Source organism: Antechinus flavipes, chromosome 1 (assembly GCF_016432865.1).
Source record: "Antechinus flavipes isolate AdamAnt ecotype Samford, QLD, Australia chromosome 1, AdamAnt_v2, whole genome shotgun sequence".
NCBI classification, from domain to species: Eukaryota; Metazoa; Chordata; class Mammalia; order Dasyuromorphia; family Dasyuridae; genus Antechinus; species Antechinus flavipes.
This window is the reverse complement of record NC_067398.1, coordinates 563,950,540-563,974,788: the sequence shown is the minus strand read 5'-3', so window position 1 is coordinate 563,974,788 and position 24,249 is coordinate 563,950,540. Positions and strand designations below refer to the sequence as shown.

Here is a 24,249-nt window from a genome sequence, read left to right as displayed (position 1 = left end):
GTCAGACAGTTCTTCACATTTTTTTTGACCCTGATGAAATCCTTTACATAATGCAGAAAAATTATTTTCCTGGACAATATCTGGTTATTATGACTTGCTTCTAAATTTGCACGATGATAACACTTTAGTTTCTTCCCAAACCAAAATAAACATAAATGCAAAATGAAATAACAAAGTGATCCAATGTGTCAAAATGAAAATAGAAGCATTTGCTTTTAAAGACCAAATATCTATATCTGATATGTTTTCAAATCTAGTTTAAAAATAGTTGCTTAGGGGAATGATGCAGTAGATCAGAAGGACCTGAGTTCAAATACACTTAATATACCACTTCTTGCTGTGTAACTCTGGGGCAAGTCATTTAAACCCAATTGCCTCACACACAAAAAAGAAGAAAAAAGACCAAAAAAGTTGCTTATCACTCATAATTTCTTTTCTTCTCTGTTCTGCTCTTATTAACTTAACTGGGTAGCTATATTAAACTCTATAAGGCATATGGTGATACCACGCTGCTAGTGAGGAGATGTCTGTAATCTTCTGAACAAAGGAGATGGAGACAATAGACAAATATTTAAATAGACTGCTCCATTTCTCTGAAGTCTTATCTTCTATTTGGAACCCAGTAAAAGGCAACCAATGGTTGAACACACCTGAAATATGAGACATCAATTTTCCCAGCTGCTTGTTTTCTTTCATTGATCCCATATATTGAACTCAGCAAATTTCTTGACAGAATTTGTTGCTATGGAAACCATGCATTCTGTGAACCTGCTCTAAAAACACCACCAGGACCCACCCATTGCTTTCACCCACAAATCCCCAGACATTTTTCACCCATGCTACTATAACCTCTTTCTGACTGGATTTCTAATCCTTTTCCTCTTTGCACTCCAAAACATTTTATACTCTGTAACCGATGCTATTTTCCAGTGGCTGCTGTTGTCAGAGAGCCACTCTGCTCTCGATGGTGACTTTTCATTGCCTTTAGGATCATTCAGAAACTTTGCAGTGTTATCTTCAAAGCTCCTCTGTTCCTGTCCAGCATCGTTCCAGCAAGCCTGGACTGCTTATATCACTGCTACCTTAACGCACAATCCTCTCACCTTTCACTGCCCAGCCTTTGCTCATGTTGCTCCCTCATATCCATGAAACAACTTTCCCTGATTCTGCTGATTGGCTGGTTGCCTTGGGAGCATGAGAAAATGGAAAATGCACCAGCCCCAGATTCTGGAGACCTGAGTTCACACACCAGCTTTGACTTGGTGTGTGACCCTGAGCAAGCCACATACCACGTGTGAGCCTCAATTGTCTCACCTACAAAATGGGAATAATACCCTCTACTTTTTATCTCAAAGGAATTGTGCGAGCAATTTTTTGAAAACCTTAAATGAATATAGAGATGGGAGCTATTATTATCTGTCATTTGACTGTAAGCATTCTTTATGGCAGAATCCATTTCTCTCTCTCTCTCTCTCTCTCTCTCTCTCTCTCTCTCTCTCTCTCTCTCTTTCTCTCTCTCTCTCTTTCTCCCCCCCCCCCCCCGGTCTCTCTCTCTCTTTCTGTGTCTCTCTGTCTCTCTCTCTGTCTCTCTCTCTGTCTCTCTCTCTCTCTCTCTCTCTCTCTCTCTCTCTTTCTCTCTCTCTCTCTCTCTGTCTCTCTCCCTTTCTCCCTCCCTCTGTCTCTCTGTCTCTGTCTGTCTGTCTGTCTGTCTGTCTCTCTCTCTCTCTGACTCTCTCCCTCCCTCTCTCTCTCCCTCTTTCTCTGTCTCTGTCTCTCTGTTTGTCTCTCTCTCTCTGTCTCTGTCTCTGTCTCCCCCCCCCCCCCCATGTGTGTGTACTAGTACTGGGCACCGTGAGCATGCAATGAATACTTGTTGATTAAATGGAGGCCAAACGCTCTCAATATTTTGCCACCAATAGCTAGCAACGTCAGTTGGCACTCCATAGCCTCTCTGGAGTCCACTTTGTACCATTAAATGACATTTTTTAGGAATGAGAAAATGTTTATTGCGCAAGTAGAATGAAGGATGGTCATTTAAAAAAATGAAAAGAAAGGAGGACCTTTGTAGCTTTTACAGGCCAATTTTTCATTTAGTTACCAAGGTCCTCAAAATTGGATAAGTAGTGGTTTGTAGCTGGTTATGAAACTTTACACTCTTGAACTTTAGTTTGCCCTTCCCATCCCCCCCATAGTAAAAGATATATATGTCAATACAATTTTTCAATTCTTGTTTTCTTATATTAGAAAGAAATTTGAAACTTTAAAAAATATTATTTTAGGACAATTAGGTGGTGCAGTGGATAGAGCACCAATCCTGAAGTCAGGAGGATCTGAGCTCAAATCTGACCTCAGACACTTAATACTTCTAGCTATGTGACCCTGAGTAAGTCACTTAACCCCAATTGCCTCAGCAAAAAAAAAAAAAAAATAATAGGCCAATGTCTCATTTTGGTGTGTCAAATACTATGGACTCTCATAGGCTGTGCCAGTGAAGCAAAGATTTGTCAGGTCATCATCAACCTGAGAAGGTTTTAACCATTAGCCCAGTGACAGACTGTCCAGTGAGTGACTTAGTAGAGCACAAAGAGATCTGTCACCAGAAGGTGAACTCCGTAATGATAAATTTTTCAGCCATGGTATTTTATGAAAAATTGGTAGAGGACGCACATTGATGAGACATGAATATCTCAAGGAATTAAAGTAAGATTTTCAGTCTGAGCAAAGAATCCATGCATCAGGTCATCAACATTTTAAAAACAAGAAAGCAAAGAACAAACATTCTTTAAGTGTGAAGAGTGCGGGGTTCAGGGGCATGAGGCACAGGCCAGGTTAAGGCGCATAAGGCACAGCCCCTAATCTGGAAAGCTGACTAAGTCTCATTCTCATTACTTCTGTATTCAGATAGGTCAGCTTTCCTTCTATCCCTAAAACTGATGGGAAGAAGAGGAAAGACCATCAAGTTCCATTAGCCTAAAAGACTAGTTTCTGATCTACTGAGGGATTTGTTGTTGCTGTTTCATCATCTCAGTTGTGTCTGAGTATGTGGCCCCATTCAAGGTTTTCTTGGCAAAGACACTGGAGTTCTTAGCTTTTCCTTCTCTAGCTCATTTTACAGATGAAGAAACTCAGGCAAAAAGGGTTAAGTAACTTGCTCAGGACAGCTAATAAGTGTCTGAGGCCAGATCTGAACTCATGAAGTTAAGTCTTCTTGACTTCAGGCCTGACAGTATATACCTGCCCAACTACAATAATGAATTCATTTGGGAAAGAGTAATGATGGATAGATACAAATATATATATATATATATACAGAAAGTATAGTGTCTGTCACATCTTTGTCTTAAATACACATTACGAGGCTTAAAAGGAACAGTATCCACTAATGGTTTACATGCATTTTGTTAACTTATAAAGCTATTTATAAGCACAATTAATTGTTGGTTCTTGGAGACTAAAGAACAAGCGTAAGGCAAATCAGGTGAGTGGGAATGAGAAGTGGAAACAATGATATCATTTGAGAATTGAACTTTCCAGTCCTACCACTTATTCCCTCTGGCCTCAGTGTCCTCATCTACAAAATGAGATGATCAGTAAGATCTTATAGTCTTATGATGCAATCCTGGACCTTTTTCAAATTGCCAGGAAAAGATGATCTCCATTAAACTCCCATTCTGAGGCAGTTCAAGTATTCTACTGGTTCTATAAATATAAGTGGAACCAAACAAATCAAATCTGAAATCCAGGAGTTGACATAGTTACATTTGGTCACTGAAGTAATTGGTAATGATATTTACTTCTACATTTGAGTTGTTCTTCTCCTTTTCTATTCTATTTTTATTTTGTTGCTTACTAATTTTTAGCATTAGTAGCACTCAGGGCTAAAGGAATTATTAATCCTGGATCCAACCTCTTCATACACCCTCCAACAAATTTGAGTGTGTGTTTGTACTGTATGTATTTGAAAGCAAGATGTGAGAAACAGAAATAGGAAATGAACTTTATCAAGTGACAATTAGTGGTCAAGAGTTCCCTGCTGTAAAAATTCATCCTACTTAAGGAAGGAAGAATAGTTTTTGAAATATTTTTGGTAGGATGTGGGGAGCACACACTGTCTGGGAGAAAAATGATACAGACACAGCACAGTTTCCTGCTCTGTGGGGAAAGGGGTAAAGACAGGGGGGGGTCAAGAAGCAGCTTCTGTTGATCAATCTTTCTAGCTGGTGGCCCGTTCCCCCTTCTTTTCCCCTCCCTCCCAGGCTATTACTAGATTGCCACTGTTGCAGAGGTTGCTCGTTATATAGCAAGCAAGAATCAGACTCTTGAAGAAAAACCATTTATACTCTATCTTGCCATTATTTTCTTTTCCATTTCATTCATTTTTATTTAAGAACAAAATATAGAAGTGTTAATAAAGTTAAAAAAAAAACAACCTTGCTCCTTTTTTTCCTCTAGACTCTCACTTTTAGAAAGGGGAGAATCTCATTTCCAGCAAATAAAGTACAAGTATAATTGATATTCTCTGGAGAAGTTTTTTATTAGAGATTAAAGAATAGAATTAAATACAGTATAGAAGAAAAGAAGAGGTAAAGGTGAAGGGGAAGAAGAATAAGAAAAGCAAGAAATGGATGGGATAATCTTCCTCCCCAATCTCTATTTCTCGCTTCACTGAAGGAGGTTAAGTGGATTCAAAATGAAACAAAAATAGCAGGACAAAGAGTGAAAGTATACGCATGAATGAAATAATAAATAAATAAAAAATAGAAAAAGAAATAGACTCCACAAAGTCCAGCTCAAGATATCATAACAGACTCATTTACTAATTAAAAGATCTTCCCGCCCCCCTCCTTGCCATCTCTTATTCCCCCTCCCATTAAACATTTGAATTCTCCTTAAAACTATCAACAGAAAAATGCAGAAATTAAAAGAATCCTAAGTTCTTTAAGAGCAAGAAAAATGTCTTATAGCAAAGGTATCAAAACATGCAGCCTGTAGCACTCTCCTGTGCAGTCAAATCAGATTCAAATGTAATTGGGAAATAGCAAAATAAATAAAAACATACCAGAACATACATAATATTAATATGTAGTTTTCTAAGCCAATATGAAGCTTGCAGGGATCTTTATGTAGGGTTTAGTGGCCCTCCATTTCTCTTTGAGTTTGACACTACTACTTTATACTACTATGTGTTTGTTATTGACTATATCCTTATATCCTATGGCAAATAGTGGGCATTCAATAAATGTCTGTTGAATGTCTGCCACAGAGTAGATACTTAATAAATATTTTATTAAATTGAACTGATATTCAATATTGTTTGATATTAGAATTATCTCCAAACCACAGAACTAAATCTGGTCTATTTAGCCCTCTTTCCCTTACCCAAAAGGAATTCGGTATTATTCCTTCCAAAGAGTGAAATGAATACTTACGACCAGTAGAGAAGCATCAGGAGAAAGGGACAGATGATGAGAGCCTGGAGGACTTGCCAATCCCTGCAGAGAGCTGCCAAGCCTGGCATGAGGAACTGTCCTGCCATAGCTATGAAGCTTGCCACCATCGTGATCATGAACCGATGTCCAGGAGGACAAAGTTCTATTCCTGAATGAAAAGGAAAAAAAAGGGGACATGAGCAAAACACTCTCGGTATTAACAGGAGATAGACCAAACATTTTAATTCATTAAGTCAAGATGTATGACTTCACTGGAGCTCCTGGTGATGACATTCCCTTGTGGTAAAGACATTCCCTTGACTAATGCAGATTGGCAATGGTTCTGCAACTTATTATCTTAGAATAGGGAGTTCTTAACCTCTGTGTGTGTGTGTGTGTGTGTGTGTGTGTGTGTGTGTCTGTCTGTCTGTCTGTCTGTCTATGATGGACCTCTATGGGAATCTGGCAAAGTATTATGAACCCCTTCTCAAAATACATAAATAATAAAATAAGATAAAAAATAAATTATATTGAAATAAAGTTATCAAAATATTTTTAAATTGAAAAGATTTGGGCTTAATAAATAACATCTCACACTGATAGATTGAGAGAAAGGTAAGCTGAAAAGAGATCATAATTTAGAGAAGTTAACTGACATAGTTACTAAGAGGCAGGTACAAATTGAATCCAAGTACATTGATGTTAAACTTAATATTCTTTGATCCTTCTCCAGCTCCAATAATTAACTATACTTACATATATTTTAATCAAATGATACCTCTAACAGACCTATAACAAAAAAATAAACAGACCATATAAAGGTTAGGTCAAGATGTCATAATAGACTCATCTAGAAACTAAAGATATCCAAGAGAAAGGAAAAAGTCCAATGTGTATAAAAATATTTATAGCAGATCTTGTTGTCTTGATAAGGAACTGGAATCTAAAAAGGTACTTATCAATTGAAAAATAGCTAAACAAATTATGGCATATGGATGTTAAAGAACATTATAATTCCATGAGAAATGATTAAAAAGTCTATTTCAGAGAAATTGGGCAGATCTATGAATTGATGTAGAATGAAGTAAGTGAAACTCAAACAATTTATATGACAATAATAACATTTACAAAGACACACAACTTTGAATGAAATAAGAACTTTGATCAATGAAGTGACCAACCATGATTCCAATAATCAAATATCCTATCCACTTTTTCAAAGAGGCGATGAATTTAGGGTATGGACTGTGATATGTGTTTTTCTAAGTTTGTTTGGTATGGACAGTGTGGGAATTTGTTTTGCTTTAGTGCACATATTTGTTACTAGTATTTTGTTTGTCTTTTTTTTTCTTTTTCAATGGGGAAAAGGCAGAAGAAAGAGAAATAAATTTTTAATTGAAAAAATTATTTAGTAATCAAGTGTTTGATAAATCCAAGGACTCTAGTTTCTGAGATAAGAACTCATTATTTGACAAAAATTGCTGGGAAAATAATATGGCAGAAACTAGCCATTGACTACCATCTAACACTCTATACCAAGATAAGATCAAAATGATAAAACAGGGAGATACTATGAGCAAATTAGGAGAACAAGAGATAGGTTAAGTCTCAAATCTGTGGAAAAGGAAGGAATTTATGGCCAAAGAAGAACTAGAGAACATTATGAAATGCAAAATGAATAATTTTGATTACATTAAATTAAAAAGTTTTTGCACAATAAAACCAATGCAGCCAATATTAGAAAGAAAGTGAAAAGCTGAGAATTTTTTTTTTTACAATCAGTATTTCTGATAAAGGTTTCATTTCTAATATTTGTAGAGAATTTATTCAAATTTATAAAGTTATAAGCCATTCCCCAAATGATAAGGATGAAAGAATATGAACAGACAATTTTCAGATGAAGAAATTAAAGTCATTTCTAGTCATATGAAAAAATGCTCTAAATCACTATTGATTAGAAAAATTAAGACAACTCTGAGGAACTACTTCACACTTTTCAGATTGGCTAAGATAACAGGGAAAGACAATGGTAAATGTTGGAGGGGATGTGGGAAAACTGAGATACTAATGCATTGTTAGTGGATTTGTGAATTCATCTATTTTGGAAAGCAATTTGGACCTATACCCAATGGGCTACAAAACGGTGCATATTCTTTGACCCAGCAGTGCCATTACTGGGTCTGTATCCCAAAGAAATCCCTCCCAAAGGAGGGAAAAAGGACCTACATGTACAAAAATGTTTGTAGCAGTCCTTTTTGTGGTGGTAAGGAACTGGAAACTGAGTGAATGTCCATCAGTTGGAAAATGGTTACGGTATATAAATGTAATGGAATATTATTGTTCTATAAGAAATGATCAGCAGGCAGATTTCAGAAAAGCCTGAAAAGCATTATATGAACTGATGCTAAGTGAAACGAGAATAACCAGGAAAACATTGAACACAGCAATAACAAGATTATGTAACGATGAAATGTGATGGACTTTGTTCTCAGCAATTCAGTGACCCAAAACAATTCTAAAATCTTTGAAATGAAAATGCTATCTGCTTCCAGAGAGAGAAAGAACTATATAGACTGAATATGGATCAAAGCATAGTATTTTCACCGTTTTTATTCTTGTTTTTATTTGTTTGCTTTTTTCTTTCTCATATTTTTTCCCTTTTCATCTGATTTTTCTTATGTAGCAGGATGAATATGGAAATATATTTAGAAGAATTGTACATGTTTAACCTATACCAGATTGCTTGCTGTATTGGGAAAGGGGAAGGGGAGAAGAGAGGGAGGAAAATTTGAAACACAAGATTTTGCAAGGATGAATGTTGAAAATTATCTTTGCATGTATTTAGAAAAATAAAATAGTAATAAAAAAGAATATTATTATTTTAAAAAAGAAAACACCCTGTCTTTTTTTATTATTGTTATTATTATAGCTTTTCATTTAGAAGTTACATGCATGGGTAATTTTATAGCATTGACAATTGTCAAACCTTTTGTTCCAATTTTTCCCCTCCTTCCCCCCACCTCCTCCCCCAGATGGCAGCTTGACCAATATATAAAACACCCTGTCTTAAGGAGAGGCCCAGGACAACAGTCAGGCAATCATTGTTCTTGTAGTCAGGGAGTTCCTATCAGCTCTTGACCAATTACTAGCCATGTAACCTTGAGCAACTCATTTAACCTCTGTCTACTTCAATTGCCTCACTTATAAAATGGGAACAATAATCACACCTGCCTACAGGGTTGTTATGAAGATTAAATGATATCATATTTGTGAAGTATTTATCATAGTGCCCTGTATATAGTAGGTGCTCAATAAATGCTTATTTTTCCCCTCCTTCTTCTAAGTGCTGGAAATATAAAAAAGGATAAGAAGTTGTCTTTGCCATATAAAAAAGGATAAGAAGTTGACTTTGCCATCAAGGAGTATATGTTCTAAAGGGGAAAACATAAGATAGAATGTAATCAGTAATTACTTAAAATACATGACTCTACTAGGGTACTGCTCAGACAATGAGTATCTAATATGGGATCTGAACTCGGGTTTATTAAGTCCACAGGCCAACCTCCTACCTGCTAGATCACATTTCCTAAATAAAATAGCCCCCTATAATTAGCCAGGCTTTTTACAATTTTTTTCATTTGTTATTCTCTCCAACAATCCATGATAGATAGTGTACCCGTTTTATAGGAAAAGTGACTTATGCAAAACAAACCATTAAGAAATGCTGATCCTCTTAGATCAGAATTTGCTAGTTCCATGCATTTTTATTTCCTCTGGTCTTGATATGCTATTGAGTTTCTTTCCATGAGGTATTTTTTCTGCCCTTGGCAGGATCCTCGGTAATTCAAACACTTCTTTGTCCAAAATATTTCCTAAAACCTAATTCTGTAATCCCATAAATTGATGCTTTCTCATTACTTCTGGTTTATGATGCTATCCTAAAGATTCCCCTCAATTTGGGAACTCTTCCCAAATCCTCTCCCACACCCATTCTGCATCTCCTGTCTCCTGTTCTGTTGCTTTACATTCTTTCTGACAGCAGTTTCTGCTCCCAAATGATGAATTAAACATTCACTCTGTGTAATCAAGTTCACTAAAACCGTATCTTTTAATAAATGAATCATTAAAAACAGAACAATAAAATAGATGTGAATCCACCAGCGATCTAATGGTGATGCTTATTCTATTGGGATTCTATTGGCAATATTATTCTCATTTTTCCTGATGTTTGTATAAAGTTATTCTTCTAATTTAATGTATAAATCTAACAGCTAATGTGGTCACAGTGGTTAAACAAGTAAAATATGATTATTGATCATAAAAGTTTAGCATGATCATCATCATCATAATTAGCATTTATTCATTACTTTAAAGTTTGAAAAGCACTTTTACCTATGTTTTTTCATTAAACCTCACTTAAACTCTGGGAAATAAGGATTATTGTTATCCCTATTTACAGAACAGGAAACTGAGACATAGAGAGATGCAAAGACTATCATAGACTAACATAGAGAGTGCAAGACTATCCACTGGGCCACCTGGGTATCTCATTAAGAGAGAAGAGAATCTGACTTGGTAAACCTGTTCCTGTTATTGTTCAATCATTTTTCAGTCATGTCTAACTCTTTGTGACTCCTTTTGGAGTTTTCTTGGCAAAGACACTAGAGTGATTTGCTATTTCCTTTTCTAGCTTGTTTTACAAATGAGGAAACTGAGGCAAACAGAGTTAAGCCCAACTACTAAGTATCTGAGGTCAGATTTGAACTTAGGGAGAAGAGTCTTTCTGACTTCAGGTGTCTGTAAGGCCCACCAAATTCAAGAATCAGAAGATCTCGTGGTTGGTAGGGACTTTCCTGACATTTAGTTCAATTCATGCCTATAATGACTACTACCTCCTCCCCCCGCCCCCCCAAAAAAAAGTGTTCATCTGAGCATTGCTTATAGACCTTTAGTGAAGACAAACTTACTATCCCCCTGGAAGATCCTCCACCACCATGTTTGACAGCTCTGACTGTTAGGAAGTTTTGCCTGGCACAGAGCTAGTATTTACCTCTCTCCAATGACATCCACTGTTCCTAGGTCTGTCCTCTGGGACTAAGCAGAATATCTTGAATTCTTTACTCCTTGACAGCCCTTCAAATAATTAAAGGCAGCCACATGAGCTTCCTAAGACTTCTCCAGGCTAAATAGACCAGTAACTTCAAGTTTTATTTACTTACTTGCTGTCTTCCCTCACCATATATCCCACAGCTGTCTTTATTCTTTTTAAAACTTGGTGGAAATGATTTTAAAACAAAAAATAAAATGTAGGTGGATTCTATAATAGGAAAAATGTCTGTCTTTCCTCCCTGTAGCCAAATGGATGATGGACTTTATTGGTGTTTCTTTGGCTACAAAAATCTGCCTTTGCAGAGAGAGTAGAGTGATAAAGTGAAATAGGGGGAAGAGAAAATGAAGGAGAGACCTCAAAAAGCTACTCTAACAGGTATTGGGCATTGTGCCAGGCAAGACAAACGCCAACTCATCAGTAAATAATCAAAATATTCATTACTGTAAGCCCCAAATAAACTGCTCATCACCATAACCTGGAGGAGAAAAACCTAACCTCTTAGACTATAGCTTATAAAAAGCCATTTGCTATTTAATTAGGAAAACAGGATTAAACACCAAGTTCCCAGTCTACTTATATGGCTTATTACTTCCTCTAGATGAGGAGAGGTTCATTTCACAGATTTTTTTTTTCTGAGAGAAGAAAAAGTTATCACCCTAGGCCTAGCATGTTTGCTCTTAAAAATAATAAAGAGACCTAGGTCTTTTAAAAAAAAAAAGGCAAGTAGCAGTTGGTTGCTCTAGTTTTCACTTATTAAGCACAAGCAGTAGATTTGCTGCTATGGAAACGAGAAATCTGCATTAGCTCAGTGTAAGTTCAGTGTTCCAGAGGTTCAGCTTATAGTAGAATCAGATATGAAAATTTAGCACTTGGACACCCAAGTAACCTTTCCTATGAAATCAGAAAGATAATGTCAAAATAATATAATAGCTCCATTTCACAACACACACTATGTATTACTAATAGCTTCTGTTTTCCCTCCTCCCCTCCTCATTTCTACTACCTTATTTTAGAGACACAAAGATGAAAAAATTGGAACCATAGTTCCTTCCCCTCTTTTTGGGGACATATTACTTGGGATCCTCAACATTAAGGTAATATTGGTCACATAAAGGAGCTCAGTGTATTTTCTGAAACAAGTGTCTAGATAGGTTCCACCCTCATTTGTGAATGTTTAAGTTTAAAAGTATCTGGGTATCCCTGCAATGTCTGATTTATAACCTAAGCTGAGTAAATCCTGAATGAACAAAACAAGTGAAATTATAAAACGAATCTAAAAATGCAAGGTCCTATGAATCTCCTGAAGTAGTTCCATGTTTTTGAATTTGTACTGTTATAATTATGTAAAATATTCAATTTGTTCCAGAACAATGGCAATGCACAGTGCAATTGCATTAATGGGTACCTAGCTGTACCAAGAGAAGAATCTTATTTCATTGGGCCAAGAAGTCAGTTCAGTTCAATAAATATAAAATAGGCATTGCCATATAGCCTGAAGTTTCTGATGGGTTAATTAAAAAATTCAATGTATGGTCAATTAGTATATAGAATTATAATGAATGAGATCTGGAAAAGGCATCTGAGATCATCAAAATCAATCTTTTCCTTTAATAGCGGACTAAGTAAGTTAAGTGAATTTTTCAAGATCGTAGGTTGGTGGCTAAACTAGAACCATTATGGATTCTTGATTCCTGGTCCAAAAGATTATTAATGATATACCCACCATACTAACCCTTGGATGTTGATAAAATAAGTAGGGGCAGCTAGGCACACTGGAGAGAGTGCTGGGTCTTTAATCAGGAAAATTCCTTACTACTACCATAGTGTTTTTGCCAAGACAACCTTAAATAGGGTCACAAAGAATTGAATATGACTGAAAAAAGACTGAAAACAAGAATAAAAAGTAGATTTTTGAGAAGAATGAGCAAGGAGGAATAAAAAAATAAATCTATGCCATTTGTAGGCATTAGGCCTTATTAGGAGATGTTAGTTACTACATCTCACCCAAAAAAGTATATGCTTTAAGATAAAAAATGTTACCCCAGCCTGATAGGTGTTTTATTGGCAAAGTCATAGACAAGTGTAGTCGATTATAATTGAATCTCAGAGTCTGTCCTCCACTACAAGGGTCAGTAGGCAGGAGAATTTGTCCTAAAGAAAGAAGGGGGCAGTTAGTTGGTGCAGTGGGTAGAGCACCTTGGAGTCAGGAGGACCTAAGTTCAAATCTGACCTCAGATACTTAACACTTCCTAGCTGTGTGACCCTGGGCAAGTCACTTAACCCCAATTGCTTCAGAAAGAAAAAGCCATAAAGTTCCTAAATCTAGCTGTTCTATCGAGAGGGGTCATTACCAGAGCAAAGATTCCTTTGTACCAAATTTGATCCGAATAGTGACTAGTGAATGGGTTTCCATCACAATTTAAAGTACTTTTTAGAGTAAATGTCCAGGATTGGAAGCCAACCTTTCCAGACGGATTACTATTCTGTGGAGTTTGATTTTCCTGTTGCATGTGCACTCTTGCTAGTGCAGTGAATGACAAGTTGACACTAAGTTCATTATTATGTCCTCTGTCCAATCTCAGATTCACCATTTCAAGTACATGCTTTCATCTTCCAATCACTCTAGTGTCAAGTTTGACACTTTGGTTATTCAGGAAGAACCAATGAATTTCCCACCCTGATTTTGATACATTGTAGTATTTAGCTTTTCTTATCCTTTGAAAAAAGCCCAATTTTAACTTTTTTCCTTCTTTTTATTTCAGTTACTTTAAGTTCTCATGTCATTCATTCTTTAAAAAAATTAGACCTGAAGAAATACAAAAGAACACCAACAACAAAAAGAATTTTCATTTGCTATGATTATATGAACTTTAATATCATATGATGGCTTTGAGATTATTTTTTAAAACTAGATGCTCTTTAGAGATAAGTACAGAAGTTATTGAAGGGCAGGAGAATTATACAGCATTTAATTAAAACTTAATATAGGGTGTTTAAGCTGCAAATAAGAATGGAGCAATGCCCAGACCAATCCAACTACAGAAATAGTAGGAATGATATTCTCCCAGTTATATCCCAAATGGGCAGCCAGGGAAGGATACTGTGAAGCTTCAAGCTAGAATATGAACTGGTGAGATTCTGTTAAGAGCTTTTTGGTAGCCTAAGGCAATGTTTGATTATCATAAAAATTTAAAATTTCACAAATATCCTGAAAAAAAAAGAACTCTATATTTCCCTTATCAATTTCTATTCTTTAGGTGATAAGGCAGAAAACTAATGAGAAGACAAGCACAAAAAGTTTGAAGCACGTAGTCTACAAAAGTAAGATTTGGAGTCAATGTATTCCAAAGTATATCAGCCAAGGTTTCAGGTCAGAGGTTACGTTCTGAAATACACAAAATTAAAAATTGGATGGATGCCCCCTTTATTTTTGTCTTTCTCTGTTCTCTCAAGTAATGCTTGACCAACTAGAGATAATACCAAACTTATTAGAATGCAAATGAGACAAGCTTTATAAAAAGTGAGGTCTTCAACTCACTATATTTAAATTGGGTCAAATTTCTCCAGCTTCATCTATATAGATTTAACACTCTCTGGGAAAGGAGGAAAATAGCACTAGGGAAAGGGAAACCTAGCCTCATTCCTTTGCTTCCACATATTTTAGAAATTAAATTGAAGGAGCCCAGAGTTGTCCCATGGTAGAAAACAAACAAATCTAAGATCTCTCTTAGAATTAGGATATTGCTAGTTCCATGAGAGAATTTGTGCAATCCAGAAATACCCTCTTGTCAGATATCAATTAAGGCTTGATCATTAACATGTGATTATATGCTTTGATGCCAGTTCAAAAAAAGGCTCTCCAAAGCCACCCTATCAAAGGAGCCTAGTTTTAAATAGGCAGGGCTGTTTAAATACATGGTTTGAAGCTACTCTGAATTACTAGAACCATAGAAGGAAGGAAATATGGTGGCTAGGATAGGTCCCTTCACCAGAGCAGAACTGCACATGGAGCCAGCCTCATGCCACTTGCATAATGTTTCTAAATTCAGATAACTGGTGGAGGAGCATATCTGCTAATGGAGATCAGGAAAAAACAAAGCATAGTGATATGAGACAAAGCAAACAACTCCTCTGGGTAATGGGGTTGAAGGTTTGGGCAATGCAATTGGGAAACAAACAAAGTTCATTTTGTAAAGGGGGAAGGGAATAAGCATTTATTTATGTATTAAGTAATTTGCTAAGTGATTTTTTCTTTTTTCTTTTTTTCCACAAATACTAACTCATTTGCTCCTTACAACAACCCCATGAAATAGTGCTATTATTATAACAATTTCACAGTTGAAAAATCTGAGGTTAAGTGATTTGCCCAGGATCACACAGCTGTGCTTTAAACTGAGAACTTCCTGACTTCAGGCCCAGAATTCTATTTACTGAAGCACCAGCTGTCTTGGACAATGGGTAAGATTTAAAATTCATCCAGAATCATCAATTTGGAGCTTGAAGGGACCTTAGAGGTCACTGATTTTAATCCTCTTATTTTTAATGGTATTTTATTTTTCCAAATACATGCAAAGATAGCTTTCAACATTCACTTTTGCAAAACCCTGTGTTTCAAATTTTTCTCTCTTTTCTCCTCCCATCCAAGACATCAAGTAATCCAATATAGGTTAAATATATGTAGTTCTTCTAACATATTCCCATTTTTGTCATGCTGTGCTGTGCAAAACAAAACCAAACAAAACAAAAAAAACAGAACAAAGGGAAAAAAACACAAAGAAAGGAAAAAAAACAGCAAACAAACAAACAACAACAACAAAAGGTGGAAATACTATTCTGTGATCCACACTTAATCTTCATAGTTCTCTCTCTGGATATAGACGACACTTTCCATCACAAGTCTGTTACAATTACTTTGAATCACCTCATTGTTGAAAAGAGCCAAGTCCATCACAGTTGATCCTCACATAATTTTGTTGCTGCTGTGTACAATATTCTCTTGGTTCTACTCACTTCACTTAGCATCAGTTCATATAAGTTTCTCCAGGCCTTTTTGAAATCATTCTATTCATCAATTCTTATAGAACAACAGTATCACCTTATATTCATATACAAAACTTATTCAGCCATTCCCCAATTGATGGACATGCACTCAATTACCAGTTCCTTACCACTACAAAAAAGAACTGCTACAAACATTTTTGCACATGTTAATCCCCTTATTTTTACGGATAAGGAAACTGAAGCTCAGAGATTTTAAATGACTTGTCCATGGTCATTCGCTATTAGAACTTCCTTATAGACTAACGAGTTAAAATATTGCAAAAGCATCCTTATCCACAGAAAGCACAGTCTATTCGAGCAGATTTTAGGGCTATCGGCAACAGTAGCAATCAGTAAATTTACTACTCAAAGTTCCTTAGGTAACTTCCAAATTGTTGCTTAGGGATCTCTCTAACAAATACATTTCTTAGAAAGACCAAGGGGAAAAAGATTCAGATTTCTTCTTTAGCTTTAACTGACAGAGCTCTTCTCCAGTACTGAGATTTTGGTTCCACTTCTCATCTCCCATTTCTCCCTGTTAATGACCTTGATAGTATAGATTTTGAAAATGTTTAGTTAGTCTGATTGTTTCTGATGTATATGTGTATATGAAAATAAACAACAGAAAAAATATCCTTCAGAAGCCTAAAGCTTCTCTTACTCTGCCATCTTCCAAACCTTAAAAATGCCATAACTTTCTCTCTGGGGCCACCTTAGAGCTACAAAATGCTATGACTCCATAGATATTCTTTAAGAGTTGCTGTGACAATGAAAAACCCATTCTCCTTGCCAACCTGGCTGGCAAAGGACCTCTCTGATTGGTCCTCCAATGAGAGATTAACAATCCATCATGGGACCATTCCTTGAAGCTTTTCAAGCTTGGTAGAAGCTATCAGCTTCTCCTCTCCTGGTAGAGTCTTCAAGAAGGCAGGTCACCTTCATTTCATGAAGAGGCAGAGAGGGGATATATAAAATAGTTCTCAAGTTTGGGAAGTGGGAAACGACACATTTTCTACATCACCAGAGTCTTATCTACTCCTAAATAAACCCAAGGATTTTTTAAAAATCCGATTAAGGTTTCCAGCATAACTCGGATCATAAAAAAATTAACAACCATGGAAGTGATTCCCAGTGGATTTAATATGTAATGCTGGAGAAAAATATGAAATGCTGGAATTTTTACTTGAATTTGAGAAGAACTTAAATGTTAGATACTTGTGAGGGACCTCATGGAGTTGGGAGGGGGGGAATAAAGCAATTAATCATGTTTTTGCAGAAGTGGATCTGAAGTTATTGTTTTTTAGGCAATTTACAAGTGTTTTAGACTTTCACAAATGGCTGCATTTTAGAAAAAGATAACAAAAATACTTCAATCCAGTAAGAAATCCCCTGCAAGGTCACTGCTAAACATGCAGCAATCCTGCACAAGGACAATTAATGCTAAACTCTGGCTCCAATTCTGAGAAATGTGTGATGAGAAGGGGAGGTTACAGAGGAGCAGGGAAAGGAACACTTGTTCTAAGCAGCTCTCTCTTATCCCATTCTAGACTAATTTCTTTTAGGTTTTCCTGCTCTATCCACAATGTAACTCAAAGACAGAAGGACCAATGATGCCAGAAATATGCATTTTGAGGGAGGAAAACTAGTATGTTAATGCTAAATTGCTAAAGGACCATATCCCATCTTTCAGATATTACTATGTATTTTGCTTAGGAGAATTTTTATTAGAAAAGACAACTCCAACTGAGTGTGAATAACAACATAACATTCTCACTTTTTTTGATGTTGTTCACTTGCATTTTTTTCTTACTCATTTTCTTTCCTTTTTAATCTGATTTTTGTTGTGCAACAAGAGAGTTGTATAAATATGTTTACACATATTGGATTTAACACATATTTTAACGTGTAACATATACAGGATTGCTTGCCATTTAAGGGAGGGAATGGGGGGAAGGAGGGGAAAATCTGAAACACAAGGCTATGCAAGAATCAATGTCAAATTATCCATGCATATGTTTTGAAAATAAAAAGCTTTTAAAAAAAAAGAAAGAAAGAAAGCTTTAAACAAAAAATTAAAAAAAAAGATAACTCCTGTATTCAATTAAACAGGGCTGCCCTCATTTAATTCATCTGGGTTTAATTCGAAGTAGATGGGGCAGTTAGATGGCATAGAAGAGAGTCATCTTCCTGAGTTCAAACACTTACTATGTGACCCTGGGCAAGTCACTTAGCTCTGTTTGCCTCAGTTTCCTCATTTGTAAAATGAGATGGAGAAGGAAATGGCAAACCTCTCCAGTATCTTTGTCAAGAAAACTCCAAATGGGATCATGGATAGTTGGACAGGATTGAAATGACTGAACCATAGCAACAATAAATTAACCAGAATCATTTAGGAGGAAGCTGGGTAGAAGAAAGTGGGTCTGACAGTTGCACTGTGCCACAGAGCTTTGTCTAGTCAGCCTGACATGGTCCAAAATGTGATTTGCAAAGGTCACTGTTGAATAGTCAACTTTCCTAAACAAAGGCAAATTCTGTCACTGTTCTGTAGGCATGGTCCAGAACTATAAAACTACATGGAGAGCATAAGCAGCGTACGCAGCATTTGCCTACACCCAATTCTGTCACAATTATTGCATTCCCTTCCACCTACCCCTCAGCTCCTGCTCTCTTCCAATCCCTTGACAAATCGCTTCTGCTGGCTGGGTTTTTTTAAACATGAGAAGAAATGAAAAAAGAAAACATATGAGGCTTCTTTCTAAAAAAGCAAAAAAGATGGAACCCATTCTCTTTACCTTTAATGCAAAGAAGGCCAAATCAGCTTGTCAACTGGTATGATTGGCAAGGCTACCTTCCTTATTTTTTAAACCAAGGCTTCTGCTCATTGTGGCCCAGGGAATAGTTCATTGTGCTAAATAAAACAAAATAGCCCTTTGACCACTTTGCTGACCAGAATTCTCAGAGAAAATTGTTCTTTCCAATAGTCATTGAGCTTCAGGGAAACCATGTTGCCAGACAAACAGTGCAAAGGGTGCAGAATGTTTCCCATTGAACTTTTGGTTTGTCTCTTAGCAATGGCTCTCTTACCATTTACTTGCTCCCTCTGATGATATGCAAGTAACTCTCTTCCAATGTCACTCAACAGGCTGTTTCTGGTAGTGAAGAGAGGAAGTAAAGGACATTAAATGCTAACTATAACAATGAGAGAACTAATTTCCCTTGGGTTTTTTTTTTGCCTGGTCAAAAACACAGGATGCCTGCAATAATCAAAAACATCCTTTCACACATATATTATGGAACCCCTTTTCTTGCAGAGAAGTGAGGTATGGAATAAATTAAATTTTCAGTCACTTGGAACTGTGGGGAGATAATTAAAACATATAGAGTAGTTGACTATAACAAATTACTATTATGTTACAGCAACACAACTTCTGGAACTTGAAGGAACAATTTTAAAAAACATTTAGGATTTAAGCATTTCAACAAAAAGTCAACAAAAGTTGAATATAAAGTGTTACTTTAGAGGAAGCCTGCATGAATACTAAGACATTTTTGAGCACTTGTTATAAATTAGGTCCCAACTCTAGAGAAATATTTAGAAAAGAATGTTTAATTGCAGTGGTAATCAATAAACCAAAAATTAAGAGCCTCTGGACTTCAAGGTCCTGTAGGATTGGCTAAGCCAGGCAAGCCCTGGGGATCACAGATGTTCTATTCTTTCTGTTCTTTTAAGTGAGACTTTTCATTTCATTTTTCATTTTCTTTATTTCTTTTACTTTATATGGCTGAGATCCTGGAAAGAATAGGAACTGGGAGTTTGAATCCCAGATTTGAGGCTAGCCAACTATTTGACCACCAGCAAGCTATTTAATCTCCTTGAACTCCTTTCCTTCAGAAAACATGGTAAACAGGATGGCACCATTTACCTCATAGGATTGTTATGGGGAAAGAGCTTAATTGTGAGTTATCACACATAGGAGGTACTTAATACTTGCTGAATTGCTCACCCTAAATTCTTCAGCCAATCCAGATCTTGGTGACTGGTTTCTATAATCCCTAAAGGTGTTTTCCCTTCTTTCTCAAGCTTCCAACAATCCTCCTTTCCTCCCCAGTGCCTAAGGTATTGCAAGGTAAATTATGTCTCAACAAACATGTTGATCCCCAACTCTGAGTTATCACTATCATTCCTCCTATTCACTTGCTGTTAAAAACAACTAAAAAAAAGTTACATAACTGAGCTTTTTGGGTCCACTACAAATTTATGCTATTCAAGCTAAATTGGGTATCACAACAATAAAGCAATCGTTTTTACTCTTTCCTAATTGATAGTCCATCCCACTTTCCAGAGAAGCATTTCCCAAACTTCCCTGTTGTCCTTACCAGACCCCCATAACTCTCTCACCAAAAAATATTAACTCACACTTCACTGAAAAAACAAATGGTCCATTCGCCCAGCTTCTTTCCCCTTTCTTTTTCATCTCAAAACTCCTTGACATCAGTCCCTTCTCTCTGATAATGAAGTGCCCCTTCTGTTCACCAAAGCCAATTCCTCTTCATGTGTCCTTGAGCCCATTTTTTTTCCTATATTCTCTAGCAGACCTCTTCCTCAATCATTCCCTTCCCACCTCTCTAATCTTCAGTCTTAACCTATATACTAGTTCTTTGTTGGTAGCCTACAAAACACCCAAGTCTTTCCCATCCTTTAAATAAAAAAAACCTTTACTAGACTTGATCATCCCCACTTGCTATCATTTTATATCTCCCTTCCCCTTTTTAGTCAGATTTCTCAAAAAAAGGTCATCTACATTCATTGCTTCTGTTTTCTTTCTTCTCACTAACTTCTCAATTTGCCATCTTGTCTTCTGACCTCATTACTCAATTTAAACTGTTCTAATGTAATTAATTATCTCTCTGTTGCTAAATCCAGTGGCTTTTCTCAGTTCTTATCCTATTTAACCTCTCTACAGCATTTGACATTATTAATCAACATCTCTTTATGGATGCTGTCTACACTCTAGATATTCATTTCATTGTTTGTTATAGTTCTTTTCTTACCTGTCAGACAGATTTTGATCATGTCCTTTGCAGACCATTATCTAAATCCTGCTACTTATACAAAATTTGTTTTAATTCCTCTCCTCTTCTTTCTATTCAATCTCTTAATAATCTCATCAGCTTCAGTGGTTTAAACTTTCATTTTTGTGCAGATATCTCTCAATTCTACATATCTAGCTCTCATCTCTCTCCAATCCCACATATCAGTAATTACTTACTGAAATTCAAAACTGAATGTCTTGAATAGTCAACTATAGCAATCTAGTGTTTGACAAACCCAAAGCCCCTAACTTCTGGGAAAAGAATTCATTATTTGATAAAAACTGCTGGGATAATTGGAAATTAGTATGGCAGAAATTAGGCATGGACCCACACTTAACACCATATACCAAGATAAGATCAAAATGGGTCCATGACCTAGGCATAAAGAACGAGATTATAAATAAATTAGAGGAACATAGAATAGTTTATCTCTCAGACTTGTGGAGGAGAAAGAAATTTGTGACCAAAGATGAACTAGAGACCATTACTGATCACAAAATAGAAAATTTTGATTACATCAAATTAAAAAGCCTTTGTACAAACAAAACTAATGCAAACAAGATTAGAAGGGAAGCAACAAACTGGGAAAACATCTTCACAGTTAAAGGTTCTGATAAAGGCCTCATTTCCAAAATATATAGAGAACTGACTCAAATTTATAAGAAATCAAGCCATTCTCCAATTGATAAATGGTCAAAGGATATGAACAGACAATTTTCAGAGGATGAGATTGAAACTATCCAAATCATTATTGATCAGAGAAATGCAAATTAAGACAACTCTGAGATACCACTACACACCTGTCAGATTGGCTAAGATGACAGGAAAAAATAATGATGAATGTTGGAGGGGATGCGGGAAAACTGGGACACTAATGCATTGTTGGTGGAGTTGTGAACGAATCCAACCATTCTGGAGAGCAATCTGGAATTATGCCCCCAAAATTATCAAATTGTGCATACCCTTTGATCCAGCAGTGTTTCTATTGGGCTTATATCCCAAAGAAATACTAAAGAAGGGAAAGGGACCTGTATGTGCCAAAATGTTTGTAGCAGCCCTATTTGTAGTGGCTAGAAACTGGAAAATGATTGGATGCCCATCAATTGGAGAATGGCTGGGTAAATTGTGGTATATGAATGTTATGGAATATTATTGTTCTGTAAGAAATGACCAGCAGGATTAATACAGAGAGGACTGGCGAGACTTACATGAACTGATGCTAAGTGAAATGAGCAGAACCAGGAGATCATTATACACTTCGACAACGATATTGTATGAGGACATATTTTGATGGAAGTGGATTTCTTTGACAAAGAGACCTAACTGAGTTTCAATTGATAAATGACGGACAAAAGCAGCTACACCCAAAGAAAGAACACTGGGAAACGAATGTGAACTATCTGCATTTTTGTTTTTCTTCCCGGGTTATTTATACCTTCTGAATCTAATTCTCCTTATGCAACAAGAGAACTGTTCGGTTCTGCAAACATATATTGTATCTAGGATATACTGCAACATATCCAACATATAAAGGACTGATATAAAGGACTGCTTGCCATCTAGGGGAGGGGGTGGAGGGAGGGAGGGGAAAAAAATTGGAACAGAAACGAGTGCAAGGGATAATGTTGTAAAAAAAAATTACCCTGGCATGGATTCTGTCAATATAAAGTAATTATTAAATAAAAATTAAAAAAAAAACTGAATGTCTCACAGATATCTCAAATATGTCCAAGACAAAATTCATCTTTACTTACAAAACTATCCCTCTCCCTTGATTCCTGTCAAGGGTCATTATCTTTCCAATCTCTCAGGATCACAACCTGTGTACTCCTAAAATGCCTTGATCTTTCTCACTCCACATATCAGTTGCCAAATCTTGACATTTCAACTTCTATGACTTCTCCCAATCCTTTTCCTTTCTTTCCTTTGCTTCCCTGTAGGTTTTCTTTTGTTCTCCCAGAGAATATTAGGAAAGATGGACAAATCTGACCACAATGGGGAGTATTTATTATGTGGGCTTTCTTGAAATGGAAATTTATTGTCTCATATTGTGAATCTTTTCATGTTCTACTGTACACATGGAAATTTTTTTCTTTTTTCTATTTAGTATCTAAGTTTTAAATAATTTTTTTTAAAAAGAAGATTCAAAGATTCCCACTGACTGAATTGACTTTTTATAGGAGGCAACAATGTAATTATTATATATAACTATATGATTACCTATGTGCATCTCAGTTTTCTCATTTATAAAACAAGAGAATTTGACTTCATGGGCTCTGGGACAATTTCTAATTCTAAAATTGATTTGTTTTAGGATTTTTTCAGGCACCTTCAGTAGTAAACCTTTCAATCTATCAAATATATCATACAGGATCAGGAAATTTAAAGGCTCGCATTTAGGGTTTTTTTTTTTTTTTAAGTTAACTTTCCCAGCACTTAAAACAAGGAAAGGAGACTTCAGAATTTATCCATGTTTCCCCATGTCAAATTCTAAGATTTAAAAATAATGACTGATGTTAGTAATAATGGGTGTATACACATTTTATGAATTTCAGTTAATGTCATATTACCTTTTCAGTATTATCAGTTTATAGTGGGGAGGGAACCAAGCAAGAAAAGACAGAATTTTCAAATAAGAATAAGCTTTATTTTTCTTTTTAAATATTAATATATGTCAGGTCTTAAAGAATTTTCAAGGTAACTGAAGAAGTAGAACAAGAAGCCTGCTCTACCTGATAAATGGGGGGGGGGGGGGGAATGAAATTCCCTAACCAGCTTTTCCAGTTGATTATTACCAAAGAGTCAAGTTCCACACCTCCAATTCCTCCAGAGGCATTAGTTCTACAACAAAAACAGACTTAGTGACTGCATAATTATTAGATTCACTTCAACATCTGGGAAATATCCCAGGATTTTTTTTTTTTTTTTTTTTTTTTTTTTTACAAAGTATCCAGGGAGTGTGGTATAGAGTCCTGAATTAATTCCAACCTCATTGCAGGGTCTTGAACTGAGCTTCCTTATCTGTAAATGAGAATGAAGACTCCTTTTTTGCTCATTTCCATTCCTCAGTCTTGCTAGAGCTAAAAGTAAGTGCAAAGTGAGTAATTATCAGCACTATAATCAGTCCACAAGGCCATTTATTTTATCTAGCAGTATAATAGAAAGAGAGCTGAATTTGCAATTAGAAGACTTGAGTTTGGATTCCACTACTGCTACTTCTATCTATACAACCTTAATGTGATCCATTAACCTAGAGAGGGAGTCTAAGTTCTTTCATCTATAAAATGATAGGGAGGGAGTTGAACTAGATGTTCTCTAAGATCCTTTTTTATTTGAGATACTATGAGCCTATGATTAATATCCCTAATTAGAGAATAAATATTATCAAGTGCATTAGTTTTATAAGTGAATATGATAACTCAATAATTATAATATTGTTTTAAGAACAGTAAGTTTTGAGTGACTGAGTCATTTTGACTATTATAAACATCCAAAAATATTATTATTAAATTAATTAATTTTTATTTATTTTATTAAATTTAACTAAATATATAACATAACATTACTAAATTAATT

General features: G+C 35.9%; 1 protein-coding gene across 1 annotated transcript in view; it reads right to left on the bottom strand.

Annotated features, from left to right (window-relative positions):
• The window catches only part of SLC22A23 (solute carrier family 22 member 23), a 265,206-nt gene that overhangs the window by 74,674 nt on the left and 166,283 nt on the right, over nt 1-24,249 (bottom strand). Inside the window, exon 4 of the mRNA XM_051970757.1 lies at nt 5,430-5,598. Within this exon, the coding sequence (XP_051826717.1) occupies nt 5,430-5,598 (169 nt within the window). The remainder of the gene's footprint in view (nt 1-5,429; nt 5,599-24,249) is intronic.